The 25,422-nt window shown below is 41.6% G+C and overlaps 1 protein-coding gene across 8 annotated transcripts in view; it reads left to right on the top strand.

The window, feature by feature from the left end:
- LOC135509221 (casein kinase I-like) overlaps positions 1–25,101 on the top strand; it is a 70,008-nt gene extending 44,907 nt beyond the window's left edge. For 2 of the 8 annotated variants that reach the window (XM_064929702.1, XM_064929703.1), the window contains 6 exons: positions 7,498–7,583; positions 7,867–7,951; positions 12,105–12,253; positions 12,550–12,657; positions 14,674–14,787; positions 16,644–25,101. In XM_064929702.1, the coding sequence (XP_064785774.1) occupies positions 7,498–7,583; positions 7,867–7,951; positions 12,105–12,253; positions 12,550–12,657; positions 14,674–14,787; positions 16,644–16,847 (746 nt within the window). In that variant the 3' untranslated portion in view covers positions 16,848–25,101. The remainder of the gene's footprint in view (positions 1–7,497; positions 7,584–7,866; positions 7,952–12,104; positions 12,254–12,549; positions 12,658–14,673; positions 14,788–16,643) is intronic. The other 6 variants (XM_064929704.1, XR_010450906.1, XM_064929707.1 and 3 more) reach the window with 6 other exon arrangements.
- Positions 25,102–25,422: the final 321 nt, after the last annotated feature.

Raw genomic sequence — 25,422 nt, 5'->3', positions numbered from 1 at the left:
TTTGGTAACCTTCCCCAGATCTATGCCTCGACACGATCCTGTCTCGGAGATCTATGGGCAATTCTTTCGACCTCATGGCTTGGTTGTTGCTCTGACAAGCACTGTCAACTGTGGGACCTTATATAGACAGATGTGTGCCTTTCCAAATCATGTCCAATCACTTTAATTTACCACAGGTACTCCAATTAAGTTGTAGAAACATCTGAAGGATGATCGATGGAAACCGGATGTACCTGAGCTCAATTTTGGGTCTCATGGTAAAGGGTCTGAATAGTTATGTAAATAAGTTATTTGTTTTTATCTTTTTAATACATTTGGAAACATTTCTAAAAACCTGTTTTCGTTTTGTCATTGTGGGGTATTGTGTGTAGATTGAGGATTTATTTTATTTAATTGATTTTAGAATAAGGCTGTAACATAACAATGTGGAAAAAGTCAAGGGTTCTGAGTACTTTCCAAAGGCACTGTATATAAATGCAAAAAAAGAAACGTCCCTTTTTCAGGACCCCCAAAAAATGACACCTTTTTTATTTAACGAGGCAAGTCAGTTAAGAACACATTCTTATTTTCAATGACTGCCTAGGAAAGGTGGGTTAACTGCCTTGTTCAGGGACAGAACGACAGATCTTTACCTTGAACACATTCTTATTTTCAATGACTGCCTAGGAAAGGTGGGTTAACTGCCTTGTTCAGGGACAGAACGACAGATCTTTACCTTGTCAGCTCGGGGATTCAACCTTACAGTTAATTCGTCCAACGCTCTAACCACCTGCATCTCATTGCACTCCACGAGGAGCCTGCCTGTTACGCGAATGCAGTAAGAAGCCAAAGTAAGTTTCTAGCTAGCATTAAACTTATGTTATAAAAAAAACCATCATCACTAGTTAACTACACATGGTTGATATTACTAGTTTATCTTGCGTGTCCTGCGTTGCATATAATCGGTGCGCATTCGCGAAAAAGGACTGTCGTTCCGTGTACCTAACCATAAACATCAATGCCTTTCTTAATATCAATACACAAGTATGTAGTTTTAAACCTAGATATTTAGTTAATATTGCCTGCTAACATGAATTTCTTTTAACTAGGTAAATTGTCACACTTCTCTTGCAACAGAGTCAGGGTATATGCAGCAGTTTGGGCTAGAGGTCGACCAATTAATCGGAATGGCCGATTTGATTTCATAACAATCAAATCTGTTTTGGGACACCGATTTGGCAGATTTTTTTTTTTTTTTACACAGTTTATTTAATCTTTACGTAACTAGGCAAGTCAGTTACGAACATGTCCCTTTTTCAGGACACCAAAATAAATTACACCTTTTTATTTAACGAGGCAAGTCCGTTAAGAACACATTCTTATTTTCAATGACTGCCCAGGAAAGGTGGGTTAACTGCCTTGTTCAGGGGCAGAACGACAGATTTTCACCTTGTCAGCTCGGGGGATCCAATCTTGCAACCTTCCAGTTAACTAGTCCAACACTCTAACCACCTGCCTCTCATTGCACTCCACGGGGAGACTGCCTGTTACGCGAATGCAGTAAGCCAAGGTAAGTTGCTAGCTGACATTAAACTTATCTTATAAAAATCAATCAATCATAATCACGAGTTAACTACACATAGTTGATATTACTAGTTTATCTAGCGTGTCCAGCGTTGCATATAATCGATGCAGTGCGTATCGTTGCTCCAATGTGTACCTAACCATAAACACCCATGCCTTTCTTAAACTCAATACACAGATGTATATATTTTTAAACCTGCATATTTAGCTAAAGGAAATCCAGGTTAGCAGGCAATATTAACCAGGTGAAATTGTCAGGGTATATGCAACAGTTTGAGCTGCCTAATTTGCCAGAATTTTACGTAATTATGAATATGTTACATTGCACAACCTTCAATGTTATGACTAATGGAGGCCACCCCTTAGATTAAATACAGAACGGTTCCATATTTCACTGAAAGAATAAACATCTTGTTTTAGAGATGATGGTTTCCGGATTCGACCATATTAATGACCTAAAAGAAATCCAGGTGAGCAGGAAATATTAACCAGGTGAAATGGTCACTTCTCTTGCGTTTATTGCCCGCAGAGTCAGGGTATATGCAATATTTCACTGAAATATTAAACGTTTTTTTGTTTTCGAAATGATAGTTTCTGGATTCGACCATATTCATTTCTCTAGGGTAGGGGGCAGCATTCGGACTTTTGGATGAAAAGCATGCCCAAATTAAACGGCCTGCTACTCGGGCCCAGAAGATATGATATGCATATAACTGGTAGATTTGGATAGAAAAGACTAACGTTTCCAAAACCGTTAAAATAGTGTCTGTGTCTAACAGAACTGATTCAGGAAGTAGTTTTTTGGGGGGGTTTTGTAGTTTTCTATTCAATGCCATTACAGTATCCATTGACTTAGGACTCAAATTGCAGTTCCTATACCTTCCACTAGATTTCAACAGTCTTTAGAAATTGTTTCAGGCTTGTATTCTGATAAATGAGGGAGTAAGACCGGTCTGAATGAGTGGACCCTGCCGTGTCAGTTTTTTTCATGCGCAATCCCGAGAGTGCCTTTCTTGTTTACCTTTTATATTGACGACGTTATTGTCCAGTTGAAATATTATAGATCATTTAGGCTAAAAACAACCTAAGGGTTGTATATAAACATCGTTTGACATATTTCTATGAATTTTACGGATACAATTTGGATTTGTCTGCCTGTTTTGAGTGCGTTTGAGCCTGTGGATTACTGAACAAAACAGAGGTTTTTGGATATAAAGAGACTATCGACCAAATGAACATTTATTGAGTAAATTAATGTCTTCTGAGTGCAACCATATGAAGATCATCAAAGGTAAGGGATTCATTTTATCTCTATTTCTGAGTTGTGTAATTCTTCTGCTTGGCTGGTTACTGTTTGTAATGATTTGTCTGCTGGGCTATGTTCTCAAATAATTGTAAGGTATGCTTTCGCTGTAAAGCATTTTAAAAATCTGACACCATGGTTGGATTCACAAGAAGTTAATCTTTAAACCTATGTAAAATCTGTTGTTTGTTTCCCCCGGAATTTTTATAATGAGTATTTGAATGTGGCGCTCTGCAATCTCACTGGATGTTGGCCAGGTGGGACTTCAGGCCTATCAACTCCCGAGATTGTGGCTGGTGTAACCGATGTGTAATGGCTAGCTTGTTAGAGGTTGCGCCGCTAAATGAATGAATTGTAATCTGATTTTAGACATGATAATGTCTTCAGAGGAAAAAACAAACAAAAGTACGCCTATTATTTATTCAAATTTCAAGTAAACAATGATTTAATGTTTGTTCTCTTGGTGTCGCTGGCTCTTCTCCCTTTTCTTCCCTTCCTCCTTCGGTTTACCAGCTCTTCATCCATCCATCCTCTGGCGTGCTCTCATCACTGTCGATAGCCCCTATCTGAAGAAATCAGCCAAGACCTCAGGAAAAAAAATTGTAGACCTCCACAAGTCTGGAAATTGAGCCAAAGTATGAACCAAAAGCCTTATTTGATAGCTACCAACCCAACTAGCTAGCAGTATAAAACCAGCTAACAGTATAAAAACAATGTACACTACTATTGGGTGCATTTCCCAAGTCTCAGAGCGAGTGACTTTTGAAACACTTTTAGTGCGCACCTTGCTCTGCAAGGGCCACGTATTTTGTGGAGTGATGGGTAACGATGCTTCGAGGGTAGCTGTCTGTGTTCCTGGTTCGAGCCCAGGTAGGGGCGAGGAGAGGGACGGAAGCTATACTGTTACACTTGCAATACTAAAGTGCCTATAAGAACAAAGTTATATGAAATACAAATGGTTTAGAGAAGTAGTCCTATAAATACTATATTAACTACAACCTAAAACCTCTTACCTTGGAATATTGAAGTTTCATGTTAAAAGGAACCACCAGCTTTCATATGTTATGTTCTGAGTAAGGAAGTGAAACGTTAGCTTTTTTTACACGGCACATATTGCACTTTTACTTTTCCAACACTTTTTGCATTATTTAAACCAAATTGAACATGTTTATTTATTTGAGGCTACATTTTTATTGATGTATTATATGAAGTTAAAATAAATGTTCATTCAGTATTGCTGTAATTGTCATTATTACAAATAATGTAAAAAAATTGTTGGATTAATCGGTATCGGCTTTTTTTGGTCCTCCCAATAATCGGTATCTAAGTTGAAAAATCATAATCGGTCGACCTGTAGCACAAACCCACTGTTGCTGGACCAGATAGGACTGGCAAAAAGGGCTCTTCACTGACGAGTCGCGGTTTTGTCTCACCAGGGGTGATGGTGGGATTCGCGATTATCGTCGCGGGAATGAGCGTTACACCGAGGCCTGTACTCTGGAAAGGGATTGATTTGGAGATGGAGGGTCCGTCATGGTCTGGGGCGGTGTCACAGCATCATCGGACTGAGCTTGTTGTCATTGCAGGCTATCTCAACGCCTGCAATGACATCTCTTTCCCTCATGCGGTACCCTTCCTGCAGGCTCATCCTGACATGACCCTCCAGCATGACAATGCCACCAGCCATACTGCTCGTTCTGTGTGTGATTTCCTGCAAGACAGGAATGTCAGTGTTCTGCCATGGCCAGTGAAGAGCTCGGATTTCAATCCCTTTGAGCATGTCTGGGACCTGTTGGAACGGTGGGTGAGGGCTAGGGCCATTCCCCTCCCCCCCAGATATGTCTGGGAACTTGCAGGTGCTTTGGTGGTAGAGTGGGGTAATATCTCGCAGCAAATCTGGTGCAGTCCATGAGGAGTAAATGTACTGCAGTGCTTAATGCAGCCGGTGGCCACACCAGATAGTGACTTACCTTTGATTTTTGACCCCCCCCCTTTGTTCAGGAACACATTATTCCATTTCTGTTAGTCACATGTCTGTGGACCTTGTTCAGTGTGTCTCAGTTGTTGAGTCTTAAGTTCATACAAATATTTACACATGTTAAGTTTGTTGAAAACGCAGTTGACTGAGAGGACGTTTCTTTTTTTGCTATGTTAGATTGATATACAGTACCAGTCAAAAGTTTGGGCACACCTACTCAGACATGGACACAAACTATGAAATAACACACATGGAACTCAAAGAATAACCCAGCCATTTAGAGAGAAAAAAAAACACAAATAGAGAGAAAATGAATCACTAAATTTGATCATCAGATGACACTTCATGTTACACAATACATGTATGTTTTTTTTGTTCTGTAAAGTTCATATTTATATAAAAAAATCTTATTTTATGTTGGCGTGTTATGTTCAGTAGTTCCAAAACATGCAGTGATATTGCAGAGAGCCACATGAATTCACAGAAATACTCATTATAAATGTTGATGAAAATTCAAGTGTTATGCATGGAACTTTAGATACACTTCTCCTTAATGCAACCGCTGTGTCAGATTTCTAGAAAACTTTACGGAAGAAGCATAATCTGATAACGGCGCTCAGAGCCCAAACCAGCCAGAGAAATATCCTCCATGTTGGGTAGTCAACATTAGTCATAAATAACATTATGATCTTCCTCAGAATGCACTCCCAGGAATCGCAGTTCCACAATAAATGCTTGTTTTGTTCGATAATGTCCATTTATAGCTTCTTTTGTTAGGGCGGTTGGTAAACAAATCCAAAAGCGCATTCAGATCCAGTAGGACGAAAAGTTTAAAAAGTTATATTACAGGTCGTAGAAACTTGTCAAACTAAGTATAGAATCAATCTTTAGGATGTTTTTATCCTAAATGTTCAATAATGTTCCAACCGGAGAATTCCATTGTCTGTAGAAAAGCAATGGAACGAGAGCTACCTCATGTGAAATGCGCGTGACTGAGAACGAGGCTGCTGGCAGACCCCTTAGTGAAACAGCTCCCACCCGGCTCCCCTTCACATGAGAAGCCTGAAACAACGTTCTAAAGGCGGTTGACAACTAGTGGAAGTCTTAGGAAGTGCAACATAACCCATATCCCACTGTGTATTCGATAGGGGCTGAGTTCAAAAACTACAACTCAGATTTCCCACTTCCTGTTTGGATTTTTCAGGTTTCTGCCTGCCATATGATTTATGTTATACTCAGACATAATTCCAACAGTTTTTTAGAAACTTCAGATTGTTTTGTATCCAATAATACTAATAATATGCATATATTAGCATCTGGGACTGAGTAGGAGGCAGTTGACTCTGGGCACGCTATTTATTCATCCAAAAGTGAAAATGCTGCCCCCTTATCCCAAAGAAGTTTATGCGTTTGAGCCACTTGTGCTGTGACAAGGTAGGGGTGGTATACAGAAGATAGCCCTATTAATTAAAGTAAAAAGTCCATATTATGGCATGAACAGCTCAAATAAGCCAAGAATAACGACAGTCCTTTTTACTTTTAAGACCTGAAGGTCAGTCATCTGGAAAATTTGAAAGATTCTTCCTGCAGTTGCAAAAACCATCAAGCGCAATGATGAAACTGGCTCATGAGGACCGTCACAGGAAAGGAAGATGCAGCGTTACCTCTGCTGCAGAGGATAAGTTCATTAGTTACCAGCCTCAGAAATGGCAGCCCAAATAAATGCTTCAGAGTTTAAGTAACAGACACATCTCAACATCAACTGTTCAGGGGGGACTACGGGAATCAGGCCTTCATGGTTGAATTACTGCAAAGAAACCATTACTAAAGGACACCAATAAGAAGAGACTTGCTTGGGCCAAGGAACACGAGCAATGGACAGTAGCCCGGTGGAAATCTGTCCTTTGGTCTGAGTCCAAATTTTAGATTTTTGGTTCTAACCGCTGTGTTTTTGTGAGAAGCAGTGTAGGTGAACGGATTATCTCGGCATGTGTGGTTCCCACTGTGAAGCATGGAGGAGGAGGTGTCGTGGTGTGGGGATACTTTGCTGGTGACACTGTCAATGATTTATTTATAATTCAAGGCACATTTAACCACCATGGCTACCACAGCTTTCAGCAGCAATACGCCATCCCTTCTGGTTTGTGCTTAGTGGGACTATAATTTGTTTTTCAACAGGACAATGACCTATCACACCTCCAGGCTGTGGAAGGGCTATTTGACCAAGATGGAGTGCTGCATCCGATAACCTGGCCTCCACAATCACCCGACCTCAACCCAATTGAGATGGTTTGGGATGAGTTGGTCCGCAGAGTGAAGGAAAAGCAGCCAACAAGTGCTCAGCATATGTGGGAAATCCTTCAAGACTGTTGGAAAAGCATTCCAGGTGAAGATGGTTGAGAGAATGCCAAGCGTGTGCAAAGCTGTCAAGGCAAAGAGTGGCTACTTTGAAGAATCTAAAATATGCTAAATGATTCCATGTTTTCTTTTGTAGTTTTGATGTCTTCAGTATTATTCTACAATGTAGAAAATGGCACAAATAAACTTTTGACGTGTGGAGATGTGTGGAGCAAGACCTCCAACACAGGAGTATGGTAGATGGGCTATATATTGGTCACCGCTGAAAACGGACACCCCTCCCTTTTTGTTTCAGAGCAAAGTCGACGGGATGACCTGGAAGCCCTGGGCCACATGTTCATGTATTTCCTACGAGGGAGTCTGCCGTGGCAAGGACTCAAGGTAGGGGAGCTAGGCATGATGTCAGCTGGGTCATGTTCAGTAGGCACAAAATGTTTTTTGTTTTTTGTTGCGAAGCATTTTGCTATGTGTGATGCGCTACTAGTTGTGATTCATGGAGGGAGTGCGAGAAGGAATGTTCACCTAAAGGAAGCACAGGAGCGATAAAGTGGGTCATTGAAAGACTGGCTAGGAGGAGGGAAAGCGAAATGTAACATTGGATTGAAGGGAGGGAGAAAATATGGCAAAAGTGTGTTTGGACTCAATTTGTGCCTTCTACCTGCAGGCTGACACCCTGAAAGAGCGATACCAGAAGATTGGCGACACCAAGCGCAACACTCCCATCGAGGTCCTCTGTGAAAGCTTTCCAGGTATTGTGCCAATCTTCCACCATGACACTAGTACATGCCTTTGACATGGTTACATTTCCTAGAACACACACTTTGCACTGCATGTTATGGCAGTTAATAATCGCAATAGAATAATCAAGAGCGAGCTGGACTTGGACTGGGGTTCCGCTAACCCCGTTCCGCTAGCGGAACCCCTCGCCAACAGCCAATGAAATTGCAGTGCGCCAAATACAAATCAACAGAAATCTCATAAATCAAATTTCTCAAACATACAAGTATTAGGCACCATTTTAAAGATACATTTCTTGTAAATCCAGCCAGTGTCTGATTTCAAAAATGCTTTACACCGAAAGCTCCACAAATGATTATGTCACCACCAAGTCACAGAAAAACTCAGCCATTTTTCCAGCAAGAGAGAGAGGAGTCACAAATAGAGATAAAATGAACCGTTGATCTTCATCAGATGACACTCATAGGACTTCATGTTACACAATACATGTATGTTTTGTTCGATAAAGTTCATCATTTATGTCCAAATAGCTTATTTTGTTAGGGTGTTTGGTAAATAAATCCAAACGCGCGTTCAGGTCCAGCTGAACGTTGGACAAAAAGTTATATTACAGGTCGTAGAAACTTGTCAAACTAAGTGTAGAATCAATGTTCCAACCGGAGAATTCCATGGTCTGTAGAAAAGCAATTTAACGAGAGCCACCTCTCATGTGAAAGCGTGTGACTGAGATCGAGGCTGCTGCCATACCTCTGACTCAATCCCCTCTCATTCGGCCCCCCTTCACAGAAGAAGCCTGAAACAACGTTCTAAAGACGGTTGACATCTAGTGGAAGCAAAATGACCCATATCCCATTGTATATTTGATAGGGGCTGAGTTCAAAAACTACAAACCTCAGATTTTCCACTTCCAGTTTGGATTTTTTCTCAGGTTTTTGCCTGCCATATGCGTTCTGTTATACTTAGACATCATTCAAACAGTTTTAGAAACTTCAGACTGTTTTCTATCCCAATACTAACAATATGCATATATTAGCATCTGGGACTGAGTAGGAGGAAGTTTACTCTGCACGCTTTTCATCCAAAAGTGAAAATGCTACCCCCTATCCCAAAGAAGTTAAGTTAGCAGAAGATGCTTCTTGGAGGACAGGTGCATAAGAAAGTGAATGATGGAGCATGTATTTGCAAGAAACCATGTTTCCATCAACTTTTCATGCGGATGAATTTAGCTGTTGCATGACAATTTACAACTGGGCTGATGGAAACAGGAACTGCCAGTTAAATTTTTAGAAATGCCGACAATTTATTCGTTTGACATGGTGGTGTCTTTTTGGGTCGTTAAAAATTAATTATACGAGAAATGTGCAAATATTGATATAACCATCATATTGAAGTAGTCACTCAATATTTTGTGTGGTCCTCCCACAACTTACACGACTCGAAAGCATGCAGTTTGTTAGGCAATAGATTAAATACGTTATGAGAATTTCACAGGGTGTGAATGTGTAAGGTGACGAGCTAGATGCACATATTCCAATAAATAGCGAGGATCTTATTCTGGTGACATGATGATTGATGCTTGGCTGCCGTTTGATAGATACAAATAATATCGCTCTTATCCATAATAATCTCATAATGTAGGTAGCCTACCTGCGAGCTATTGGCTGAAGAGCATGTGCCAAAATCAGTGGGCACATTTGCTATATAAATCAAATCAAATTTGATTTGTCACATGCGCCGAATACAACAGGTATTCACCTTACAGTGAAATGCTTACTTACAAGCCCTTAACCAACAATGCAGTTTTAAGAAAATAACTTTAAAAAATAGTAATAGATAAGAATAACAAATAATTAAAGAGCAGCAGTAAATAACAATAGCGGGCCATATACAGGGGGTAACGGTACAGAGTCAATGTGCGGGGGGCACCGGGGTCAAGGTAATATGTACATGAAGGTAGAGTTATTAAAATGACTATGCATAGATAATAAACTGAGAGTAAAAGCAATGCAAATAGTCTGGGTAGCAATTTGTTTACTTGTTCAGCAGTCTTATGGCTTGGGGTAGAAGCTGTTTAGAAGCTTCTGGGACCTAGACTTGGCGCTATGGTACCGCTTGTCGTGTGGTAGCAGAAAGAACAGTCTGACTAGGGTGGCTGGTGTCTTGGACTATTTTTATGACTTGGTCCCGGTGATTTACTGGGCCGTACGCACTGCCCTCTGTAGTGCCTTGCGGTCAGAGGCAGAGCAGTTGCCTTACCAGGTAGTGATGCACCCCTTCGATTGGTGCAGCTGTAAAACGTTTTGAGGATCTGAGGACCCATGACAAATCTTTTCAGTCTCCTGAGGAGGAATAGGTTTTGTCATGCCCTCTTCACGACGGTCTTGGTGTGCTTGGATCATGTTAGTTTGTTGGTGACATGGATGCCAAGGAACTTGAAGCTCTCAACCTGCTCCACTACAGCCCCACCGATGAGAATGGGGGCGTGCTCAGTCCTCCTTTTCATCCATCTCCTTTGTCTTGGTCATGTTGAGGGAGAGATTGTTGTCCTTGAGGGAGAGATTGTTGTGTGAACAGGGAGTACAGGAGGGGACTGAGCATGCAGCCCTGAGGGGTCCCCAAGTTGAGGATCAGCGTGGCAGATGTGTTGTTACCTTCCCATACCACCTGGGGGCAGCCCGTCGGGAAGTCCAGGATCCAGTTGCAGAGGGAGATGTTTAGTCCCAGGGTCCTTAGCTTAGTGATGAGCTATGAGGGCACTATGGTGTTGAACACTGAGCTGTAGTCAATGAATGGCATTCTCATATAGGTGTTCCTTTTGTCCAGGTGGGAAAGGGCAGTGTGGAGTGCAATAGAGCTTGCATCATCTGTGGATCTGTTGGTGTGGTATGCACATTTTAGGTCTAGTGTTTCTGGGATAATGGTGTTTGAGCTATGACCAGCCTTTCAAAGCATTTCATGGTTACAGGCGTGAGTGCTACAGGTTGGTAGTCATTTAGGCACGTTACCTTAGTGTTCTTGGACACAGGGACTATGGTGGTCTGCTTGAAACATGTTGGTATTACAGACTCAATCAGGGACATGTTGAAAATGTCAATGATGACACTTGCATGCTGGGAGTACACGTCCTGGTAATCCGTCTGGCCCTGCGGCCTTGTGAATGTTGACCTGTTTAAAGGTCTTACTCACATCGGCTGCAGAAAGCGTGATCACACAGTTTCCCAGAACAGCTAATCCGCTCATGCATGTTTCAGTGTTACTTGCCTTGAAGCAAGCACAGGTTGCAGAGTGGGATTTCTTATAAGCTTCCGGGTTAGAGTCCCACTCCTTGAAAGCGGCAGCTCTACCCTTTAGCTCAGTCCGAATGTTGCCTGTAATCCATGGCTTCTGGTTGGGGTATGTACGTACAGTCACTGTGGGGACGACGTCATCGCTGCACTTATTGATAAAGCCAGTAACTAATGTGGTCTACTCCTCAATGCCATTGGAAGAATCCCGGAACATATTCCAGTCTGTGCTTGAAAAACAGTCCTGTAGTTTAGCATCTGCTTCATCTGACCACTTTTTTTATATAGCTAGTCACTGGTGCTTCATGCTTTCATTTGTGCGTGTAAGCGGGAATCAGGAGGATAGAATTATGGTCAGATTTGCCAAATGGAGTGTGAGGGAGAGCTTTGTATGCGTCTGTGTGTGGAGTAAGGTGGTCTAGGATTTCTTTTCCTTTAGTTGCACAACGTGCTGATATAAATGAGGTAAAGTTGATTTACGTTTTCCTGAATTAAAGTCCCCGGCCACTAGGAGCGCCGCCTCTGGATGAGCATTTTCCTGTTTTCTTATGGCGGTATACAGCTCATTGATTGCGGTTTTAGTGCCAGCATCGGTCTGTGGTGGTATGTAGACAGCTACGAAAAATACAGATGAAATCTCTAGGTAGATAGTGTGGTCTACAGTTTATCATGATATACTTTACCTCAGGCGAGCAACCTCGAGACTTCCTTAGATAACGTGCACAAGCTGTTTACAAATACTTACAAATAAAGCAGCAGTTTTTGTGACAAACCATCAGTAGAGGGGAAAATGTGGCCTTAGTGCACTCAATTGTCAGGTATGACTAGATGGGCCTCTTGTTTTGCATGAACCATGTTGACTGTGTTTCCCCATTTGTAGAAGAGATGGCCACCTACCTGCGCTATGTGCGGCGATTGGACTTCTTTGAGAAGCCCGACTACGAGTATTTGAGGACTCTGTTCACCGAGCTGCTTGAGCGTAAAGGATACACCTTTGACTACACCTACGACTGGGATGGCAGACCGATTGTGAGTAGCTAGCGTTCACGTGCTAAATAGCATAAGTGTAGTCTCAACTACAATTGTCAAATAGCAGCTGTTGAAAGACTAGAGTAAATGTCCTGATTTGCAGCAGCTTGCTAACTGTTAATTCCTTTTTGTTTTTGTATAATAACTATTTGTGTACCTTTTCATAGCTGGAAAGTTGGGAAATCAAATGTAGAGAATTTAAAACACGTGAAAGAATTAAAATGTATATATTTCCTTGAGCCTTTTTGTTTACCTGTCAGTCTCTCTCTTTCTCTCGTTTTGACTCTTTCTCTCAGCCTACTCCAGTGGGGGCTGTCAACGTGGACTCGGGTGCGTCTGCCATCACGAGAGAAAGCAATGCTAACAGAGACAGGCCCTCTCAGCAACAACCCCTACGGAACCAGGTAAACACAGTCTCACTTCAGCTCTGCCTGTTCATCTGAAAAAGCCAATAATTTCCAGAAAATCTACTGGAATCAACAAATTCATGAATATACAAATCCTTGTGATGAAAATGTGCATGGTTCAAGTCAATACTATTTCCATTCCTGTCAGTTGATTTGGACATGGAATTTCTCAATAGGAGAGCCAATTCCTAAATTGAAGGAGATTGAAATGGTGTTGGTCCCCACCTTACAAGCCTCAAGGACAATGAATAAGTATTGCTTGCTTGAACACCATATATTTGTATAAGTGACCTACTGTAGAATTAGTTTCAATGCTATGGAGTTGCAAGACTTATGATTATGGGTTTGGGATTGTCTAAATATATCACCTTAGCTCTCAACAAGCTTTACAGTTTACACTACAGTAAGTCCAACACCATTTAAATTCGTACAATTTTAAGGCAAAAGAGTAGTAGTCCATATAGTTTTTTTCCAACTGGGTGGCTTTGCTTATGCTCCACACACTTCGAGCTTTCTTCTCAAATCTTTTTTCGGTTGGTTTGGGGCTATATGGCTTGATTTTCTAACAGTTCTAGTAAAAAATAATATTTCTCAGCATCTCCGCTTTTGGAAAAGACAGAAGCAAAAGGCGCTTTCAGGTTGAAATTAGAACCTAACATGTAGTCTCAGCTGATCTTTTAGATGAGTTGCTGTTGGCACCAAAATACCTCGTCCATCTCCGCCTCTGCCTGGCTGTGTTCAACCAGAAAGAGGCATGGAGAGACGCAAAAGCAATTTCACAGTTGGAAGTCCTCCAGCTATGGCTCCCAACAGGCAGTGAAGCTTGTCTCAAATTTGATTGGCTGCAGCTAGAGTAGTTCTACGTGAGTCTGGAGTCCCAGACTTATCTCTAATCATTGCTTCAGCTCTGAACAACAACCCACCTGTCTCCATTGGTGCTCCAGTATGTGCCAAAAAGGGATTGTAAGAGCAAGCTGGAGAGACAGAGGGAAGAGGAAGGAATTGAGATGGAGGGGAGATTTAGGTAGAGGGAGAAAGAGGAAGGTGAGTAAGGCAGAGTGGACTTGAAGAGAACTAGAGGTAGAAAAAAGGAGAGAAATGAGAGGACGAGAAAGGAAACATCCTTGGTTTTGAGTAGGTCGACACATCACCCCATCAGTCTCTCCAAGCACGAGTCGTTTTATTGAGCCAGAACTTCAGACCCGCAATACAGGATATGACAACCAGTCTGAATTGAACTCGCAGTAATTACCAGTTGAAAGCTCCCAGACTGCATAAGACCCCTGCCAAAGGCCCCTGCAACAACTTTATTAGTAGCTAGTCCCTCAATGTCCTGTCACGTGCAACCTGTCCTGTCCAGAGGAACAGTGAAAGAACAAGATACATGGGGGGATAAAGCAGTGCTTGCTGGCCCAGACTACTCGATCAATGCAGCCAGGACAAAGAAACAATTGCAAGTCTCTTAGGAAAGCCACCAGGGTTATAAAATATGGTAATACAGAAAAAGATGTCAAACATACATACAGGGTTTCTTATAACTGTCTAAAATGTTTTGCTTTAAAATCAGAAATCAAATTAAGGTAGACTCAGCCATATGAAGTAGATTAAGGGTTCATTTCCGCAACAACTTAGTGTTGAAACGTGAGGCTCTACTTCTCCACTGTTTTGGTCCCGTGGCTACCACGCGGTCACCGCGTGACGCGAACCTTTGCACATGCGCAGATACTGTATGAGAGTGAAGTGTTGCATATCGCTCATCGCGATATCGGCGATGCTGCTCGTGGCAACGTCATTTTGCTGAGTACCTTTTTAAATTTGTAATTTTGCCATACTTTTTTTGTTTTGACCTGGTTGTTTTCAATTGCTTACACGTATTCCCAGCTTCGCCATGCGTCTCACCTCTGTTTTTCTTTGTTTTCCTGCGTTGCATGGCCTGTTGGCACCTGCTGCTCTCACTCACTTGCACCGCCCACCCACATCTTGCTCTGCTCATCTGCCTCCCCAACCAACCAGATGGCAGCATCAGACCGCAGAGGGGCATGGGATGCACAGCCCCACCGGCAGACAAACTCCTCCTACCTGAGCAGCTCCCACCTGGCCGCAGACAGGCATGGGGGCTCTGTGCAGGTATACACCAACCACTGAGATACCGACTACTACTTAGTGGCTGGCTTCCAAACCAAAAAACCTGCTTTGTTGCCTATGTCCTTGATAGCCCTCTAGCCCACAGATACGAAGGGACATAAAAGATGAAAGCAATATGGCAGAAACTCTTCATAGGTGGGGCCCTCGCCACATTGCTCTCACCCGCTCTTTACTCTTAAGATAGATGTTGTACTGTGTATGCGAAGATGTTATGTTGATCAACAGCAATGATGATTAACATGTTGTGTTCAGGAACAAGACAGGGAGAGACCAGCTTTTTCATAGCAGCATGCAGACATTTAGTCTGAGGAGGCGGCAGACAGGGAGAGACCGGTTCACAAGGCCCACCAGACACATGTTCACTCACACTCAAGCAAGATCCTTTCCCATTAAGGGAGACCGGGAGTAGAGTAAAGGCTAATGAGCCACATAAGTGACACCACACATGGATGTCTGGAAGTGGCTAAGCTGTATGGAGGGAAATAAGTAACTTAACTTTAGTTTATATTTCTGTCATGAGGGCCTACGTATTACTGTAATGTTTGTGACCGAACGGGCAAGATGCCGTAAGCAGTCATTACAGAGCTGATGTTATAACAGCTTATGACAACTGGCATTACGCTTTCTTGAAACTATTAGTTGTAGTTAAGATTGTTGGCTAGCATAGCTTTTCAGAATTCACTGATAAATTGGTCCACATGGATAAACTAAAGGCATAGAAACTGTAAATGACTTGGTAACAGGAAATACATTCATTTCCATGACAGAATTAAAAAGTCATTTTGGACTGACCAATTTGAAATACATTCAACTTAAGTTACATATCACACAATATTTTGAACATCAGAGCAACCTTGAGGGAATCTTATTTGAGTCAGAAAATAATGTTCATATGATAGGTTAGATATATACCAAACCTTGCAGAGAGCATATCCAACGGACAAACTGAAAAACCCAAACTATTTTAACCAAGACTTAAAATAACTGATATTGACACAAGATGGGGGGGAAAGTTGGCGCATAACTAATGAAATTGCAGTTAATGAAAATGTGTGTCAATGCAGTATAAACTAATGTATGTAATTTATCATACAAGTGAAATAAATTCACATTCTACAGCACAACGTCAGAGTCATGTCTGAAGTGTAAAACTAACAATGATTCAATAATCCATGTTTTCTGGGAATGCTATAAAATCCTAAATGTTTGGGTGGAGCTAGAAAGTTGGCTGTCAGAAGTATTACAATGTAAACTTAATTTGAATCAGTCTGTATGCATATTTAAAGACATGGCATATGAGGGTATAGTGATACCCAATGGACCGGACGATTCTCATCACTCATCTGGAAAAAACGTATGACAACGTGGAAATCAATTAACACAATGGAAAAATTGAATGATCGATTAGTGAAATGGCATCTGCGACCAAGGAAAAACAAATCGGTACAATATAAGGCAATGTGACAAACAATAATGCAGGCACTAAGGATGGAGGTGTGAGCGTACGGGTCTGGGCAGAGGATGTAGTTTATTTCTGTAAGTTGTTTGCATATGTATTTGGAGTGGGGGAAAAGCACATTTTTAAATAAACTAATACAAAATTGAGTTAGTTAGCAGTAGACCAAGCCAACATGCATACATGAGTAACAGTTTTATGTGACTCGTGACAGAGTTATGTTGGTTGTCACAAGATGTTATCATGACACTTTGGGCTATAGTATGATCATGACAGTGTTTTGTTAATCTTACGACGCAATGTCAATTTTGGCATTTAGTCATCTAGCAGAATTATCTTTATTTTTGCATGGCTGATATTACTTTTTTTCCATGTGCCTCAGGTGGTCAGCTCCACCAATGGGGAACTGAATGCCGATGACCCAATGACGGCCCACTCCAACGCACCTATCGCAGCGCAGGCCGACGTGGAGGTGGTGGATGAGGCCAAGTACGTTTCTGCTGCTTTTTCTTCTGTCGTAGCTAGCTCGCGCTCTCCCCATTTTTGCTTGGTCATCTGTCCCTTTCGAAAGCACTTCGTTTTTTAGTTGTAATCAAATCAAATTTTATTTGAGACATTCTTCTTAAACAAGTGCAGAATAACAGTGAAATGCTTACTTTCGGGCCGTTCCCAACAATGCAGAGAGAAAGAAAAGAGAAATAATAGAAAAGTAAAACACTGAATAATATGCTAAACGAAAATATAAACATGCAACAATTTCTATGATTTTACTGAGACACAATTCTTATAAGGACAACAGTAAATGGAAATAAATGTATTCGGTCCTGACCTATAGATTTCACATGAATGGGAATACAGATAACTTTTTTTAAATTAAAAAAATTAAAGTAGGTGCGTGGATCAGGAAGGTAGTCACTATCTGGTATGACCACCATTTGCCTCATGCAGCACAACATATCTCTTTCGCATAGAGTTGATCAGGCTGTTGATTGTCCCACTCCTCTTCAATGACTGTGTGAAGTTGCTGGATATTGGCAGGAAACATATTGTCAGAAACATGCTCAATGGGTGACATGTCTGGTGAGTACGCAAGCCATGTAAGAACAGGGACATTTTCAGCTTTCAGTAATTGTGTACAGATCCTTGCGACATGGGGCCGTGCGTTATCATGCTGAAACATGAGGCGATGGAGGTGGATGAATGGGACGACAACAAGCCTCAGGATCTCATCACGGTTTCTCTGTGCATTCAAATTGCCATAGATAAAATGCTAATTTGTTTGTTGTCCATAGCTTATGCCTGCCCGTACCATAACCCCACTGCCACCATGGGTCCCTCTGTTCACAACGTTGACATCAGCAAACTGCTCACACACACAACGCCGTACACGTGGTCTGCACTTGAGGCCGTTTGGATGTAGCAGTAGCATATATGATGAGTATAAAAAAAAGTCAGTGCAATGCTGATAGTCCAGTTAGCTATTTATTTAACTAACTATTTAGCTGTCTTATGGCTTGGGGATAAAAGTTATTCAGGGTCCTGTTGGTTCCAGACTTTGTGCATCGTTACCACTTACCGTGCGGTAGCAGAGAGAACAGTCTATTACGGGTGGCTGAAGTCTTCAACAATTCTTAGGGCCTTCCTCTGTCACCGCCTGTTGTAGAGGTCCTGGATAGCAGGGAGCTCTGCCCCAGTGATGTACTGGGCCGTACGCACTACCCTCTGCGCAGTGCCTTGCTGTCAGATGCCAAGTAGTTGACATACCAAGTGGGGATGCAGCCAGTCAAGATGCTCAGTGGTGATGCTGTAGACATTGTTGAGGATCTGAGGGCCCAAGCCAAATCTGTTCAGCCTCCTGGGGGGGAAGAGGCATTATTGTGCACTCCTCATGACTGCGTTTGTGTGTTTGGACCATAATAGATCCTTAGTGATGTGGAAACTGAGGAACTTGAAGCTCTCGACTCTCTTCACTTCAGCCCTGTCAACATGAATGGGGGCATGCTCGACCCTCCATTTCCTGTAATCCATGATCAGCTCCTTTGTCTTGCTGACGTTGAGGAAGAGGTTGTCCTGGCACCACACTGCCAGGTCTCTGACATCCCTATAGGCTGTCTCGTGGTTGTAGGTGATCAGGCCTACCACCTTCTGCAAACTTAATGATGGTAATGGAGTCATGCGTGGCCACGCCTTTGTGGGTGAACAGGGAGTACAGGAGGGAACTAAGCACACGACCCTGAGGGGCCCCTGTGTTGAGGGTCAATGTGATCAATGTGTTGTTGCCTACCATCACCACCGAGGTGCGTCCCGTCAGGCAGTCTAGGATCCAGTTGCAGATGAAGGCCATGTCCAGGCTTTCAAAACTACAGATGAGTGCTACGGGTCAATAGTCATTTAGACAGGTTACCTTGACGTTCTTGGGCACAGGGACTATAGTGGTCTGCTTGAAACATGTAGATATTACAGACTGGGTCAGGGAGAGGTTAAAAATGTCAGTGAAGACATTGAAGACAATTTATGACAGTGGTATTTTGGATAATTTCTTTACTGTAACTCTTGCTTCAGTCCATGAGACTGACTAACTGTCCAATTCCAACCAGTTTGAAGTACCGTGAAAGTGTATTAGATACAAGAAATCAAACTGCCTGAGCTGGGATAAAATCATGTCCAAACAAGTTGTCTCTTGTGGCAGGAACCTGTCAGGACCGGGTGGTGAACTGATAATCTGCAAAAAAACATATTTTGGTTCAGTTAGTTTCAATTATGATATGGGGCAAAATTCTTACAATTTCTGATTATCTGAATTATTTGAATCTGAAAATATACTTTCTAGCTAAAACAAAAAAATAACAAAATTCCCCTCATACTTTCACCTTTCTGTCTTTGTTTTAGTTTCCCTTGCATGAACTGCGATGATTGTCCTTAGCCACACTCTTTGTGTCTGTGTGTGTGCATGCATGTGGTTCTACCTTGCACAAGGACTATCTTGCATCGTTGTCTCGATCTCTGTACAGTATTAATCTGTCTTTTCTCGTCACACTCTCTGTAGCTGCGTGAAAATGCTCAACCTGTGGTGAGTCCTACTCCCATACACATCAGCCATTCAAAAGGAGTGGACCAGACTAGCACTAAACGAATCCCACCAGACTAGCACCAGACAACATATCCAGCACTGTGTTGGTTTATTGGCTTCACCCTTGACATTCCATTAAACAAATAACAATGTTGCTTTCATATTGGATTTGAGGCTTCTCACATGAAGTGACTAATATCCTTTTCACACTACTAAGAGGAGCTGAAGTATGATTATGTAGCTCAACTGGAAAGACATAGCCACACAGTGCTTGTCTCCGTCAAGAACGGATTTGTGATGGCATTCGTATGGGGTTCACAAAGAACTGCAACGTTGGCTATACAGTTACCTGCCTGCAACCTTGTTCGATCTAATTGTAGAACATTACGGAAACGTTTTGTGCCAGCTGGGTAGCATACAGTCTGGGTTTATTCCCTCCCCATCACATGCTCCCTCTCTTCTCACGTCACTCTCGCACTCCATTTTTACAACTGTTAAATGTTCACATTAATTACATATTTGAAGTTGAGTAAGTTTGGAGTGATTGCAGTATATTGAAAGATATATAGATTGTCAAGTAACTTTCCTCTTCTGTCTCTTAATCCTTTCTCTTCAGGTGCTGTTGCTTCTTCAAGCGAAAACGGAAGAAGAACACTCCACGGCAGAAATGATCTGCTACCCTGTCCGGTGTCGCTGAGCGAGTTTAGTTTTAAAGAAACTAACGAAGGGACATTTCTGGGAGAGAGTTATTACAAGAGAAATGGGATTCTTACTGACCTGGACCTACTGAATGGAACTACTATACACATGAAGACCTTGGCCACAAAGTCCTTTTCTTTCCTTCTCGGTGGATGAATGACTAAATTTGACTTTTGACCTTTCCTCTGAATACTGGAGGATGCCTGAGGACATCTCTTCATCTGCCCCAGTTTGGTTTTTGTTTTTTCAAGTGGAGATCAAAAGACAAGTCTTTCCCTCTCCATTTCTCTTTTCGGACGTGAGGAGACCAGTCTATAGACCTCTACCACCTTTCTTTCTTGTGTCTCTCTCCTCTTTCTCTCTCTCCAAACCCACTCACCTCCACAGTAAAAGCCGGTCTTAAGCTGTCCCATTTGCTTTTTGTTCATACAAATTTATGTCTACATACATAGGTGTGGATGTTTGTTTGTTTGAATGTGTGAATGTGCCCTAATGGCTAATTGGTTCATATGCCAGGAAGCTCCTCCCACTAAGCCCTGTTTGACTGTCTTTTGAAGAAGGCATTATAGATGATGCTTCCTAGTCTTGAAGTAACCTTGCTTCAACCCTAGACACCTACATGGTCCCTTGTAGATATGCAAAGATGCCACAGGTTCTTTCAAATCTATCAAGAATGGTCTGCAGGTTGATTTGGGATTGGCATAAGTAGTCAAATCAGAAAGAAATGGTAGAAAAGGAGGGAACACCAAAATAATCACTTTTCTAATGCATCCTTACCAGAAAAAACCTGATGAGTACCAATTCACCTCTCAATAATCACTAACAATCACTTTGCCTTCTGCCTCCATTTTTGTTCAAAACAATTGTGCTAATTTCAATGATATGCAAGAAAAATGTTAGACTGCAGCGAGTGACCAAAGGGATGTGTGTGGACAGAGGACCTATTATGTTACCAGATTTAGATTTAACTGAAAATTATTTGTATTCCAGATCCATGTTTGATGCACTGGTCAATATTACCCACCCACTCCTTTTCAGCTTTTCAATTTCAGGTCAAAAAAATGTTTGGGGGGGAGAATTGCCAATAGATCTGTTATGAGTTGCATTTCGCAACATTGCCAGTAACCTGTAAACTGGTCCCTGTTATCCACAAACACCTGACTTTGTGTCTGCGGATTTAAGGAAAGTTGCTTCCAACTGCTGATCTAAGGTCAGTTGTAGATTTTTTGTAAAAAAAAATTCTCCCAATGTTTAAAGCTAGGATTGGGCTATCATGAACTGACACCAGGTGTACACTTTAGGGTGGCTTCTACCTCCAGTCTGTCTGTCTGTGTACTGAATCTGGGACAAGGAGAACAGACTTGGCTCTCCTATTGATTTTAGATGCTACTGCTCCTCCTGCTGGCCTTACCATGTAATGCCTTAATCAAACCACCTCTCTTCAGAGCCTATCAGGATAGGCATCTGTTCACTGCAACAACACACCAGCCAATAAGAAGACATGTTGACAAGTCTGGTTCCTATAGAGCAGTGTTGCTCAACTGGATTCCTGGGGTACCTTAAGGTGTTGCATATTTTTGTTCTAGCCCAGCCGGAACACCTGAATCAACTAATTACAGGTTTAATGATTAGTTGAGTATTTTTGAATCAGGTGTGTTTGCTGGGCTAGAACAAAAAAATGGAGCTGTGCTGCAGTGTCGACGCTCAAGACCTGGACTTAAGAAATGGAAGCTGTAGAGAGGGAGACTATACAGCTGCCTCAATGCCCCTTAGAGGTCAAAATGATTTAGCCTGTGGAAATAGTTGCTTTTTAGGAGATGACACTGTGGTCTCTCACTTTAAATCAATTTTAGTGCAGACAAGGTTGAGAAAGCAGAATTTGAAGATTTCAAATACAGGAACAGTTTTGTGACTCGTGACAGGTCATCTAAGGTCATCAGAGTAAAAGGAAGTGAAGGACCTTTTTTTTATTCTTCAGATTTGCTTATTTGTGTTCCTCTGCAGTCAAAACATTTGAGGTTGTGAAATGCTACATTTTACAATAATATTCTACCCTTTTGGTAAACCTCAGTGTTTACTCCTGAGTGGTTATCTTGTCTGTTTTCAATTTATTTTGTTTTGTGTTGTCAATGTGAACTGAAAATGTATGATGTCCTGTAATTTGTGTTTTTTTAATCATTGAATGATATTGCTTTTTCATGGGGGGGGGGAGTATTTAAACAGCGATTGAGTGCACTACTTATTTTGTACCTACTGTTGACTGCAGTTAGAATGCCAGCCTCGCTCTCTACCATCTAGATACTATCCACTGTTTCACTTGTGTATTATGGAAACTGTGGAAAGAACTCTGTGGCTTTGAGTCAAGGCTGGAGGAATTGTCAATTTCCTTATGCTTCTATTGAATAACTCCCTTGTACACAGACACACAGGCTTGTGTGATACTGTATGATATGTTTTTATCTTTGGAGTCAGTTCCCTAGCTGTCTTATATAGGGATAGACAAACAGAAGCTATGTATATTTTTGAGTAACAAAGCAGTTTTTTTTTTTGTACTGTGTGCAAATGTCGTATTCTTCCTTGAAAGTGTATGTCTTGAGTAAGTATCTCTGCAGTTTAAATTATTTCAAATGTACTTGAATTGAAAGATGTGGGACGAGTCTTAGTCAAGTAGTGGAATGTCAGGATTTACTCAAATGCCATTGTCTGACTAAATGATGTGCTTGTGAGTGATCTTAATTCATGGATTGGTCAGTTGATTCACCCACCTATCATTCAGACTTTTAGACATCGCTGCTGACCACACCAGGATAATTGTGAAGTGGGTAAAAGGCTTAGGCTGTTGTCATGTGGTGTCGCTCTCCTTCTCTTGCTCTCTCCTTTTCTCTCTCCTTTACCTTGTTGTTTTTGTTGGCGTCCTCCCTTCCTTGAAGTACTTAGTGATATAATGTGACAGTTGAAAGAAATGGCTTTTCTAGTCATGTCCAATCAGTGATTACTTGAAGGAAGAGAGAAAGGACTGTATTTATCCCAGCCCTTTAAACTTTCTATGACACTGGTGCAGCATGGAGGTGCTGACCCCAGGGTTTCTTGAGGACCGAGGATGTATTTTCCGCTAGTTACCACAGCCATATTGTCAAAATTGGCTATATCGTAAAAATGCATGACACTTTTTGGTCTTAATTTAAGATTAGTGTTAGGCATAATATTATCATTGTGGTTAGAGGTAGGTTTAAAATGACATTTTTAAGAACATAAATTGTAGAAGTCGGGGTGTTTATGACTTCGTGGCTAGGGTAACTAGTGAAGATCAGAGGACTTTTACTGGCTTATTCACCGGAGTCCCACACGCCCCCTGATGGCAGTATATATTTGCCCATGCAGCCTTCTGATCCCACTGGGGGTACTTTTGACGCTGCACATTCCTTTTCCTCCATGACATGTTAACACAACCTCCTCCAATGGCAGGGTTTGTTTGAGATGTCACTCACTGTATCAGGATGCGCTGACTATGAATATGTATACCTCAGAGAAAAGCCATTACTGTCTCTAGCGCGCGCACACACACTTTTTGTTCTCTCATCTGTCTTTGCCCCCCAGTGCCAGCTTCATGACCTCACCTTCCTCTGGTGCCAAGGGTGCTGAAATGTTAACATGTTGTAGACATGAGCCCTATTCTCTGCTCTTAAGGTGATGCCATTTTAGACACTGGCATTTGGTGGGTTAGCTGTATCATTGCAAGTGCTTTTGGAGAAAACCATTCAGAAATCTATATTTTTTTGCCATGTTATTGCTTACCTGCTGTCTTCCCAGGCCGCGCTTGTGTAACAACCATACCATCTCAGAATTGTTATGGTTGCATATTTCTGACTTTACATATAAAAGGTCTTATTTTGCTTTAGATCATTTACGTGACTAAGAATTCATGAGGCTTCTACTATAGTAATATTGCTTATGATTACAGATTATAATTTTTTTCATTTAAGTATTCTTGACCTTTTCTTGCTTGATCCCAACAACCAAAGTTATTGTTTTGGCATCCTTGTTTTCTTGTCATTGTACTTCCTTTTTATTAATGGAACCACTTACTTTAATACATACTTGAAATGTTTTGCCACAGTTTGTGCAACATGTACATATGTACAGTCACCTCTAAATTAACTAGATGCTACGGGGGGGGGGCATGACTTTGTACCCTCTCCATCAGCAACTAGAAGACGACACTGAGTCAGATGGCTTTGACCAGTTGTATCCTCGTCATGCCTTCTGCATCTAGTGGTAGATTAATTCAACCGGAGGTTTTCTCATTGGCTTTAAGCACAATTATTATTGTACTGGTATGCTTTGTATTTAAAGAATACTATCTTGCTTGAAGGAAAAGGGTCCATCAGGGCCTTAACGACCATTTTCATCATTGCTGGTTCCTTTTTCATTCTCACTGTCGTTCCAGACACTCTCTCCACTTCCTCAGTGTTGAAGAGACCATTTATCGATGGTTGCTTGCATTTGTCCACAAATGTGTAGGGCACGAGCTGCAAAGACTGCTCAAGTGAGGTAGACTTTTTCCGACATTACGTTCAGAGTTGCTTAAACTGTAGACCTCCAGTGGTTAGAGACAAGACTGCAATATTGTACTGATTATTTTCAATTGTAAATTATGTAAAGTTGATTATGTTCAAATGGGAGTCTATTTTCTTGACCTGTTTTTCTTTTCTCCCTCTTCAAAGCTGTCTCCTGTTCTGGTAATAGTTTCAAAGCTATGAATATGAGTCAAGTATTACAATTGTGTTATGAATATTACTGTGTTGAAACATGAATGTTACTTCAAAATGTATTTGAATGCTTTAACCTGGTTAAGGGCTCCAATTGTGAAAACCCCCCCTTTTTTTTGTTACACAGAAACGAGGTCTCGACTCTTTCTGTCTTAAAATGCCTACCCCCCTCGCCCCCAGAAACCTCAAGTGAAATGTGTCTTGGGAACTTTCCAAAATCATACTTTTTATTCCCTCCTAACTTAAAGGGAAAATCAAGTTTGCACCCTTTTTTATGTAAAATAAATCTCTCTTAACCTTTACTCTTGGCCCAGTGTTTCCTTCAAAGTTTGAGGTCTATTCGGATTCTTAAATAAACTTTTGTAGTTTCATTTGATTAGGACACAATGTGTTATGAAATGTTATTTAATTGTGTGTGTATATAGCTGCCTTAATGTTGCTGGACCCCAGGAAGAGTGCTAATTGGGATTCTAAATAAATGCAAATTTACTGATGGGCCGCCCCCAGTTGGTGAGGTTAGGCAATAACGCTTCTGCCACACTGATTCTCCACACGGGTGCCCCCAGGGGTGTGTGCTCAGCCCCCTTCTATACTCCCTGTTCACCCATGACTAACTCAATCAT

The sequence above is a fragment of the Oncorhynchus masou genome, chromosome 22 (genome assembly GCF_036934945.1).
Source record: "Oncorhynchus masou masou isolate Uvic2021 chromosome 22, UVic_Omas_1.1, whole genome shotgun sequence".
Taxonomy (NCBI): Eukaryota; Metazoa; Chordata; class Actinopteri; order Salmoniformes; family Salmonidae; genus Oncorhynchus; species Oncorhynchus masou.
Note: the sequence above shows the minus strand (reverse complement) of the source record. Positions and strands in the feature narration are given on the sequence as shown.